The 11,811-nt window shown below is 41.8% G+C and overlaps 1 protein-coding gene across 4 annotated transcripts in view; it reads right to left on the bottom strand.

The window, feature by feature from the left end:
- Window positions 1-11,811, bottom strand: part of TAOK1 (TAO kinase 1) — a 135,986-nt gene that overhangs the window by 19,725 nt on the left and 104,450 nt on the right. For all 4 annotated transcript variants that reach the window (XM_054008663.1, XM_054008666.1, XM_054008665.1 and 1 more), the window contains 5 exons: window positions 10,033-10,126; window positions 6,423-6,504; window positions 3,870-4,037; window positions 2,845-3,048; window positions 1,433-1,567 (listed from right to left, as the gene is read on the bottom strand). In XM_054008663.1, coding sequence (XP_053864638.1) covers window positions 1,433-1,567; window positions 2,845-3,048; window positions 3,870-4,037; window positions 6,423-6,504; window positions 10,033-10,126 — 683 coding nt within the window. The remainder of the gene's footprint in view (window positions 1-1,432; window positions 1,568-2,844; window positions 3,049-3,869; window positions 4,038-6,422; window positions 6,505-10,032; window positions 10,127-11,811) is intronic.

The raw sequence follows: 11,811 nt of genomic DNA, 5'->3' as shown, positions 1-11,811 counted from the left end.
CTAAACATGGTTTAACGTAACATTCTCAAAGTCTAGAAACATTTAGCACAGAGACCACTGTGTCTCTCATGTCAAATGCCTGAACTTTTATAAATGTGACCCCCTTTTTATATGGTGCTATTCACTTCTTCAACACCAGAGGCACAGAAGATGACACCTCAAATGCATTCAACATTAATGTTTATGTTGGAAAATCATGAGTCCAGTTATAGAGGGGTTACAAGTTCTCTGAGTTTCACCAGTAAAAATTAAGGAAAGTCATCCATTTGTATTGTGAAAAATGCTGGCTAGTGACAATTTTACAGATACACTTTTTATTTTGCAAGATCTAGAACACGGTTTCTCAAATGCAGCCACCAGGGGGTTTTCCTGCAGCCATGACAGCCTCCTGGGCAGAAACGGGGAAGGGTGCAAAGCAGCGGCCCCTCCCTGCAGCGCCATGGGGTTGGGAGACCTTCAGCCCCCTCCCTCATCTTCAGCCGTGGGACTCCAGGGATGATGGGCTTCAGTCACTCCAGGCTTCAGGACACCCCTCCCTCCACCCCACCCCCATTCCACCATCTACAGTCGTGGGGCTCTGGGCTTCAGCAGGGCCAGCCTTACCAGGCACCATGGTCAAAAGCCTGGGATGTGAGGCCACAGAAGGGAGCTCATGGCATTGGGGGGAGGAGCGGAAGGAAGCAGTGGGGCTCAGGGGGGCAGTGAGGAGCCCATGGGGGCAGTGGGGGCCATGGGGATCTGTGGTGGGCCAGGGAAGGCAGCAGGGGCCAGGTACACTAAAATATAATTGTACATTATTTTTATTATAGAATCTGGAAGGAAAAAAAAAACGACATAAATAAATTACAATGATTTGGAGATGTATATGTGCATATTTATTTATTTTTCTTAAAGTTAATTAAGTATTTTAGGAAAATTTGTCAGAGTGGCCACCAGCAAGAATTGTTGGTGCCACTCTGAAGCCACTAAAAATGTTATTGGTGAAACCCCCTGATCTACGGCATGGCTTCACAGCAATGCAATAATGGAAACCCCATACTGGACTGCCAATCTTATTTTTGTATTGAGGAGAACAGGTTCAGCTGACTAACCTATACATGCATACAGTGTACATATACAGAAACTAGGGTGTAAAATTTAGATGGGAATACTTGGTTTTGTGGCATGGAACTATAATCCATTTGATGCTGTAGATTCCCTGTCTACTACTAGACATTGTTTTTGAAAATACATAAGCTATATAAAAATATTTGCCCTGGGGGTTATATTTATATTAGTAAGTTAGCTCTAACTATTTTTGTGATAACATTTTTGAGTGCATGATGACACTTCACATTCTGATGAAATCCTAAAAGCTGCAAGTAACGTTATAGCTAAACCTCTAAATTCATCCTGCTTCTACAATTTAAGCAACAGAAAAAAATAAACCTACCAGTGATGCTGTGCGTATAGTAGCAAAGTGCTCTCGATTGCGGTAATGTGACTTGTGGCGAGATACTTGGGGTGGAGACTGTGGTTCTGATGTCCTTGTTCTAGAATCAGACTCTTCTCTGTAATTTTCTTCCTCCTTAACAGTGGGAGAAATATTAACAGTTGAGTGAATAAGGAGAATCCATGTTACTCAGATTGTCATCTGAGTGTGCTTCAAAGACATCCTTAAGAAAATAGAAGCAAAAGTGCATCAGATGCACTAGTGCTGAAAGGCAACTGCTGACAATAAGACAGTTGAAAATATAGAATAGAAAACAGAAACCTTGACCCTGGAACTTAGGATGCTGAAATTTCATTTCATAATGTTGCAGCTAAGAGGAAAACAACTTGCTCAACAGTGAGAGTGGAAAAAATAATAAAGAAAAACAGATTATTGAGATGTTCAACAGGCTACTTCCAACCAGCACTCTACATAACAGATAATATCTTTAACCCAGCCAGACAGACAAGCTCCTTCTTCACAATCATGCCAGATAATGAGGTTAATTTCCCTAACCGTAGAAACACTCAAAGGAAAACAAACTTTTGATTTGCCATGTCATATTCTATATGTTTATGTTCTGAATCTCTGATTCATAATCAGGCAATTGGTAATTAACTATGTTATATGCTAGTCAACTGCCTGAGGAAAAGCATATATCCTTGTTCCATATCTTATTAAAGAAAAAATTATAGCCACTCCCACCATGAATTATGAAAACATAGGAGTCTGAAAAGTGTATCATGACCCCTGTGTAGTAAGAGCAGCATGGTTCAAAGGGAGACTCTGTTGCTGATCCTTCATCATTCCAAGGTAAGCAAGGGAAGTGGTTTCACAGCATGCCATGCTCAGAATGCTGCAATTCTTTTTCTGTGTAACTTGGTTCATTAATTAAAAATTCAGTCAAGTATTGGGAAGCTGGGTACTTCAGGAACAGTTCTCTGCCACTGCTGCAGGTCTAGTATTTGAGAACCTACTAATGAAGTAGTAAAAAGGAGGAAGAACACTTATAGCTTTTGCCCTGTAAAACAGTACTCGATAAGTCCAGGGCATTCACTAAATAAACCAATTCGCAATGGGCAATCCCAAACTGGTTTCAAAACAATTTAACTAACACAAAATTGCTATGCAGACAATTTAATAAAACAGGCTTTTTAAAAAGTTTTACATCAGCCTTCTGACGAGGACTTCTTTTTTAATGCACATTAATCTTTTGGTACAAAATTTTAAAATCTGCACTACTATGTTGCGAGATAGGAAGCAATGATTTATGCTCTTCTAATACCAACCAAAACCTGCACACACTACACCATTCACACCAAGTGAAATCACAGTATCATTCAAGCTGCTCTGGCTAGAAAGCTAACACTCACAGGCTTTAAGTGGATGACAGAGCTATTTGACATCACGGTGTGGTCCCCTTCCATCATGTCTAGCTCACTCTTGTCATCTGAGGCATCTGGAAGACTGTTAACACTACTGCTTTGGCTACTGGCACTGATGGACATACTGGGAATGGACTGATTACTTCCGACACTGTTCACTGTTCCTGTCCTGCCAACGCCATGGTCTTGCTCCTAAGGGGAGGAAAAATAGTTGGTTACCATCTTTAAAATAAAACAGTCCATCACTACTGTAAAGTTATCGATCTCGCCAAACAATACGCTAATGAGATGCCTTTATATCGGCATCCACCTGCCAAGTCACTGCAGTTGCCCACTCTTCAGACATGTGCTACTAAATGTTTCTTCTGCTGGAATGGTGGGGAGAGAAAAGATCTGCTGCAAAATTAACCTGGCTGCTGTCAGATTCTTTTCAGAAGGCAGCACGCTAAGAAGTTAAACTCGACAGTGAATAAGCAATAGTGTGTCCCCAGTAACTGTTCTGACAGCAGTATTATCTTCCTCGAAGAGTGATGCCAGCACTTTTACAATGTTCTCATGTCCCTTTTGCACAAGGAGAGAATTGTGCTTTGGCCCTGGCTTGTGGTTTTACCATGTGCTCCAGAATCTAGTCTGTAATTTTGTATTTATTTATTTTTGAAGTGTGTGTTTCTACCCTTTATGGTTAGATGAAAAAAACCTTCAAAACGTGAACCAGATGTAACTGATGCAATGACGACTGCCAGTGGCCTTGCTTAGGTTGCGATTAGCCCTTATTTCAGGGATCAATGAAGATGCACCAGCACAAACCCCTCAAGAAAGCAAGAAATGCCCGGATTTGCACCCTGGTTTCAAGTAGAGGTGCAAGTCCTGGCTTTCCTTTCCTACATTAGGAGTTTGCCCTGTTCTGGCTGGCTAGAAACAAGGGTGGACATAATGAGTTTATTCTAAATCCTAATAATCATTATTAATATCTCCATGTTGAGAGATCCATCATCTCTCTTGGCTCTTCTTACCTCCTCCTCTTCCTGTGCTTCTACTGCAGGCCCATTGTGTGCCTCCTGGAAAAGGAGTTTCTTCATTTTGCGATACTGCAGATTGTCCAGTTCTCTCACTGCATCCTTTGTTCTCTGAATCAGGTCTATTAACACTGTTTCAGGCCGTTCCCGAAGAACAAACATGTGCTGCAGAACACACACACACACACACAGGTGACTAATATTTCATATCTCCAGTGCATATACTTTGCCGGAAACTACCTTCATGAATTTTGGTCGTATTTCTTCCTCCTCCCTAAATAGGTAGAATAAGAATGTAGCCTACAGCCATACTAGCTCAGGCTGGGGTCTTATCAGATTTCAGAACCTAGATGAGTTGAGCCTGGTCAGTACTTTGCTGGGAGACATCCATGGACTAGAAAGATGTTGCAGGAAAGTAGGGACTGCAACTCAGTTCAGTGGAACTCTTCCTTCAGAGATCTTGCCTAGACTAAGGAAAAGGATGTTTGATTTTAAATAGCACTTAAACCCGGTCTTCTCTGAGTGGTAACACCTTTAAAACACATTAGCTGGTCAGTCAATCACAACCAGCTAATATGTTTATTAAAGGTGTTAAGCTCTGTCTCTACTCTACTCTACTGGTTGCTAAGTGGCATTTAAAATCTTAACTCACTTTTATTTTTTTAAACAGCCTTTTTCCTATTCTAGAGAAGGTCTAAATCTATACTCAGCATATAGCTCTTTCGGATGAGACATAAAACGGAGGTTTTGAACATTTATGGTTCCTTCTCACTTTCAGTTCTATAACTGCTGTGCTGTGCTGCTCAAATTATTAGAAAGACTTAGAATCACAGAATCATAGGACTGGAAGGGACCTCGAGAGGTCGTCTAGTCCAGTCCGCTGCACTCATGGCAGGACTAAGTATTATCTAGACCATCCCTGACACGTGTTTGTCCAACCTGCTCTTAAAAATCTCCAATGATGTAACAAGACTCTCATTTGAATCTAAGTTAGCTCTTTTATTATACCATGGAGAGAGGAAGGGTCAAATGTGTCTGGGACCCTTAAACGGGGTCCACCACACCAGGTACAAGTACCTGTCCCCACCCCCAGTCCCTCACTTGCTGCACTGCACTGCATTGATGGTTGCATTTTGCCAGAAGGTGAATGGAAACTAATCTGTGTGTGTTTGAAGGTGTTTTTACCAGCCTTCTGGATGAACTGTGCTATATAAATGTGAGTCAGCGTTAACAATCCTAGTAGTTTCGTTCTGTTATTTTGGAAAGCAGTACTGCAATTTCCAACATTTGTCATATTTCCTACATGTCCCTATTAATTGGCATACAGCTGTTTGCTACTTAGATAGGGAAGGAACATATTCATAAAATTCACCAACGTTTATTTTTCAACACAATTCTCTTTAATTAAAAAGTTTATTGTTGAAAATAAAACTGAACTTTAGAATTCTGACATGACACGCTACACTCCCCCGAAGCCCGTCAGTGGAGAATTATGTTTACTTTTTGAATGGAAAATCCTAGCAAATGTAAAGAACGGAAAATCCTCATGATCACTTAAGCATTAAAACATACAAAAAGGTGACCACCTAAACCTGCGCTGTCAGCAGTCGTGTGCTGATAGTGCAAGAACCTGGAACATAAGTATTTAATAGAAAGCATCATTACAGTAAAAGATGAAAAATCAATGCCATAGCTTTTACAAGGAGAATGAAAAATTAACCAAAACAAAATCCTGAATGCCACTCGATACCGTCAAGGGAGTCCACAGAAGTCACATTTGTGTAAGGCCATATCAATACCTACTAGTAGATTGTCAAATTAAGTATATTCACTTAGGCATGCATCAGCTCATTGCAACAATTTAAAGACACTTACTGTGTTTCACTGCTAGAGAAAAGGAAATTAAATATATACAGCACATGGGAGAGGGGAGAAGGAGAAGAAGCCAGGCAACATAACAGGAGGAACTCTGCAAACAAGTGACATGTATCAGTGTCAAGAAAAGCAATATGAGGGAGAAAAATCCACCTGATCATACTGGAGGGTACATTTCAAATCTATGTATAAAGCACATAGGTGCTGGAATAATGTAAAAGCCTGCAGGAGTGTATATAGCACAGGATGAGAAGTAAAGAAAGATATTTTGCTAACCAATGCATGATAGCTCTGTCAGGTTTAAACATAGCAACCAAAGGGCACCCAGAGTTTCAGGAACTGAAAGTCTAAGATTTGGTGGTCAGCCTATGACACTTGCTGAATATTCCATTAGTAACGATGAAGATACAGCTGGGGTGCTGAATCATCTAGCTAGCTGCTTCAGACACTGAGTAGTATAAAGTTAGGAATGCTTACAAGAAAGAGTGCAGTCCACAAAGTTGGTTAGTTCTTTAGCTTGAGAGTATTAGGAATAACAGACCAAGCATTGTTTAACCTTGGTCTAGAAGAGCAGCAGGTGAGAAAGAAAAAGTGCTGTAGAGCATTATACTTCATACAATCCTTTCTTTCTAACACCATCTGAAGAAAAAAAAAAGACAGGACAAGAAAGCCAACCTTCAGAAGCTCCTCTGATGTAGGCCTGTCTTGAGGAATTTTCTGGAGGCAAGAATCTACGAAGTTTCGAAAATAATCAGACCTATTGCAAGAGAAAAAAACGTTAACCGAGTTAACTGCTGACTTCTTCATTTTAAACATCTCATTAAGGAACCATCTATACCAAAAACAACCCCTCTGCTCCCCCGCCTCCCCCCCAAAAAAACCCCTCAACACTTGACACAACATATCTAAGTCAAGCCAGACTCCCTGGTTCCTATGTAGATCCTTTAACCTCAGCTGCCAAACTGGCTCAGAGTCAGAATGCAAGAATACTGTGCAATTCAAGAGCAAAGGAAAGTTTGTACCTGTTATCTAAAGACCCACATGATTCTGAATGCCTTCATTAATGGGGTAAACTTCCACACTTAAAAACACTTTCGTTTTGATGGGACAAATTTAACTATCAGATTCAGCTAGCACATAGGCCTTGTGCCTGCCCTCTGCCCAGGGTGAGTTCAACCCCCAGCACACTGCATTAGCAGAATACCTAATATGTCTCAGACACGTCTTCCAAAATATTCTGGAATCCATTGGCAGGGTGGCCATACAGGGGTAGGTGAATTTTTCATCTCTTTGGATGCTGAGCCTCTACGTTCTGCCCCTTCCTCATTTAAAAACGCAGACTTTTCAACAGACGTTACTACTGACATGGAGATTATAGAACTTCCGAGATTTTCTTCTTCTCCCTCTCCCTCCAAAAACCCAGGTAATTACTTGATTTTTCCTTCAACTAAAGTTTTCTAGCAAATTAAATTCTTGAATTTTTTGGTCAGAAAAATCTATAAAATGAGCAGAACCTTTTCTGCAAATATTGTGTGTGGGCACCTAATCAGAACATCTGTGAGGTAAAAAAGGTTGTAAAAGCGCAGTACACTGCATTACAATCCAAACATCAAAAGGACTGCAGCTTAGCAAACAACATTAATGCGATGCTGGCAGGCCAGATGCCAGCTCTTGTCCAGGCTGCAGGCATTAGCTAAGAATCGTAGGACTGGAAGGGACCTCGAGAGGCCATCTAGTCCAGTCCCCTGCACTTAAGGCTGGACCAAGTATTATCTAGACCAGTGGTCACCAACCTGTAGATTGCGATAGACTGGTCGACCCTGCAGCCTCTGCCAGCCGATTGTGATCTCCGGCCACTAAAAGTCCGATGGTGCAGTGGGGCTAAGGCAGGCTCTCTTCCTGCCCAGGCCTCACCGCTCCTGGAAGCAGCCAGGAGGCCCGAGGGAGGAGGAGCAGGGGTCTCCGCGTGCTGCTCCTGCCTGCAAGCACTGCCCCTGCAGCTCCCATTGGCCGGGAATGGGAAACTGTGGCCAATGGGATCTGCGGGGGTGGTGCCTGCAGACAGGGGCAGCACGCGGAGACCCCTGCTCCTCCTCCCTATACCTCTCCTGCACCCCTGAGCCCCCTCGCAGAGCCAGCACCCCATACTCCCTCCTGCACCCTGAACCCCCTCCTGCACCCACACCGCCCTGCCCCAGTCCTGAGCCCCCTCCCAGAGCCAGCCCCCCCGTACCCGCTCCTGCACCCTAACCCTCTACCCCAGCCCTGTGAAAGTGAGTGAGAAAGAGAGTGGGAGAGAGCAAGCAATGGAGGGAAGGGGAATGGAGTGAGCAGGGTGGGGCCTCGGGGAAGGGGCGGGGTAGATTCTGGATTGCACTTAAATTCAAAATTGATCTTGTGCATAAAAAAGGTTGGAGATCACTGATCTAGACCAACCCTGACAGGTGTTTGTCTAACCTGCTCTTAAAAATCTCCAAAGATGGAGATTTCACAACTTCCCTAGGCAATTTATTTCAGTGCTTAACCACCCTGACAGTTGGGAAGTTTTTCCTAATGTCCAACCTAAACCTCCCATTGCTTCTTGTCCTGTCCTCAGAGGTTAAGAACAACAATTCTTCTCCCTTGTAACAACCTTTTATGTACTTTAAAACTGTTCTCATGTCCCCCTCAGTCTTCTCTTCTCCAGACTAAACAAACCCAGTTTTTTCAATCTTCCTTCATAGGTCATGTTTTCTAGACAATCATTTTTGTTGCTCTTCTCTGGACTTTCTCCAATTTGTCCACATCTTTCCTGAAAGAACTGACAGCCTTGTAGCTGGATACAAGACTAGGTACCTATATGTTAGTTTTGCTCAAAATAGGTATTTATTAAGAATGTGTTTAGTTTCTATGAAGTGCTTGTAAATTGCCGCATGCATTAGTCTCGCTTGTAATATCTGTACTCCATGCCTTAAGAAAATATGTAAGTTTTGTTGTATAATTTTGAAAATGTTTGCTCAGAACTTGTGAACTCAGACATGGGAATCATCTCCCGCCCTGCCCATCCATGAGGACTATCAAAATCAGATGTGCCATCAAGCATCATCGCAATACAAAGGATTAGTTAATGGCCCACCTAGGAAATGCTACCCTGCAAGGAAGCTTGTCCTGTGGGCTTTGAAGCTGAATGAAGGAAATAAAACGAACCCACTGGAAAATTTTCCATCTTTTTTGCTATTTAAACTCTGAAGGGCCAGAGACTCTAAACTGAAGCCAGAGATTCCCGGGGTTGCCTGCTGAGTCTGCCCTGAAAGAGGCTTTGAATTGACAGACCACTACAACTATCACTCTTAGGATTTAGATGGTACCTCATTTGTGTAGATGTTTGCCTGCTTTAACCTGTAAAGAGTTCTCATTCTTTTTTCCTAGCTGGTAATCATTTAGATAGTTTATTACAGGATCGGCTACAGGCATAGTCTCTGGTGTAATAGCTAGGATACTAATTGATCTGGGGTAGGCGACTGGTCTCCTGTGCCTGGAAGCAACCCAAATGTGGTGTGATTTTTGGTGTATGCGATCTTTTATCACTAAGTCCGGTTTGTCTGGGTGGCAAGATAGACTGGAGAATCAAAGGGGACTGTCTGTGACTCCATGGTAAGACTGTTATAGTGATGCAGGAGTTCACATTTGTTACTGACTTGATGAACTCTAAATCTAGAACATACACCAGTTTGAGGTGTCTGCCCTGGGGTAGGCACTCATGGTCATGAGCCACTGCAGACAGCGTGACAATTATTACCAAGTTTTTTACTTTTAAAATTGATTCATCTGTACGCTGATTCAAAAGAAAATTTTCAGGACCAGGAGGCACAAAACGTGACTATTTTATGTGTGTTTGCAAACTCGATGTAACAACGGCATATACATAATCAGTGGTTTGCTTCAGTGAGGTAATGGTTCCACAAACCAAGATTTGGGTTTCATAAACTTTGTTTTTAATAATATAAAAATAATCATTTGCTGCTAACCTCTAGGTTTCCAATGTTTACTGACACATGCCTTACCGTGGGATTTTATGTTCTTACAGCAAGTCTGTTCCGTTTCTGGATTTGCTGCATTCCTAGTCTCTAAAATATTCACTTATTCAGTGGTGAATTTTGTGCACATAAAATGTACAGTGCACCTACTTATCAGCCTTTCAGCTCACATCTTCCCAACAGGAATCCAGCCATTTCAAGAACTCAGCATGACAAAGCACTCCATTTATAGCAAGTCCCTACAACACGTCTCTCTCAGTAATACTCACCATTCATTAGACTGTAGTGTAGGGGATTCATTCTGCGCTATGTGATATAAGGCACTCATTGCGTTCATATTAAACAAAGGAGGCTTCCTTTCCGCTATACATAAAAGAAAATAATTTTTATATAGAGAAATAGTCTCATAGTTTTCCCCTTAATTTATTCCCATTGCTTATAAAACCACAACAGTAGGACCACTAGTGCCTGAAGATGGAGCCCCCAACCAACCCTAACCCTGCAACAAGATGTGCTGCCATGTGCTCCTATCATTGGTTTTACCCCTGCAGAAGATGAAAGCTCTTTGAAGATCAAATGTCTTGTCTTGTCAAGCTTTCAAATTCTTTGGGTCGTCATGGTGGCGCGCTCACTCTAAATTACCAAAATATACATAAATCAGCAATAAGATCCACACTCAGTGGCTGCAGAGCCACAATATGGGCTCTGGCCAGTTTGTTACACCATTATTTTAAAACCTAAAAGTACTCAAAATCCAATCGGATGGTAGCGATGTGGACAAAGCTGGTTACTGACGCTGTCACAAACATACTTCACTGACTGAACATATATATGTTCAGTCAATAACAAGCAAATTCTTCACTATTTTGAGGGTAGATTCTCTGGCTCTCCTTTCTCTTGCAAGCTTGTGTAGTCTCATAGGACCAACACAGTATGAAATTTTAATAAGGAAGGAGATGATCTCACCGAAACAACAGAATAGAAGGTTCATCAGAATGTTTACTGGGTAAAACTATAAAACTGAAGCTCACTGCAAACATTCCAAGGAAACAGTTCAAATTATGACATTTATACCCAGGGGAAAATGCAACTGAATAATTTTTTTTAACATAGGATTCAATTCCTATTTTCAGCTGGTGCTTTGGCATACATACATTCTCCTCTCTACCTCCCACCAAGTATTTCACAATAATATATATGATGGATGTTAATGGACACTCTTCCATGTTTTGGGATTTAGTAAAATAGCCTCATGCCCCACCAGTTCACCAGAACTCTGAAACTGAGGGATGATGCCCCCCTTTGAGCCAAAAATCACAAAAAAAAGCAAGCACACTTCATAATGCAGAAAATCAGTATGCAATAAGGCACAAAAGGGGTGTGGTCACCATGAGCTAACTGCATTCTTGGGACACTGGAACCAGCCAAACCTTTCTAGCCCACTCAGAGCATGATTATGTCATGATAGCCACGCCCCTTAAAGCTGCTTTATATTGGCAACAAAAGTCTTTACTCTGAAGGAGTCTCTTTTATGTACTGGAAGAAAATGAAGTTGACAGCCTGGAATGTTAGACAGTAATTTTAGCTAAACTGTGTGTTTCACATGGATTAGGGTATTTCTGAGAATGTTCACGAGCCAATCAGACTGTTCATTCAATCAATGACATTTTAGAACAAACAAGAAGATATGACAAGGCAGTTAATACAGCCCCAGTTATGCTGGGATGGAGGAAGGAATAACTTTGCTACCTTAGGGGGCATTGGTATCGAAGTGCTATTATTAAGTTGGATCTTTATCATGAAAATATTATACATTAGGGTGAAAGAAACTGTCACGCACCTGTAACCCTTTTAAGCAGACATGCTGCTTTAAGTAGCCCATTCTAACTGCAGTGCCATGATTTATTTCCTGGGTGAGGGTGTTAATACTTCAAGACTGAATTATTCCAAATCTTCCTTAAGAGATCTTCCAGACAAATGTATTCATGTGTGGCAACACACCCTGAATATAGCTATGAAGCTGTTTGTTTAACCTAGGGGTGGGCAAA

This window comes from Malaclemys terrapin, chromosome 18 (genome assembly GCF_027887155.1).
Source record: "Malaclemys terrapin pileata isolate rMalTer1 chromosome 18, rMalTer1.hap1, whole genome shotgun sequence".
NCBI lineage: Eukaryota > Metazoa > Chordata > Testudines > Emydidae > Malaclemys > Malaclemys terrapin.
This window is presented reverse-complemented; position numbering and strand designations above follow the sequence as displayed.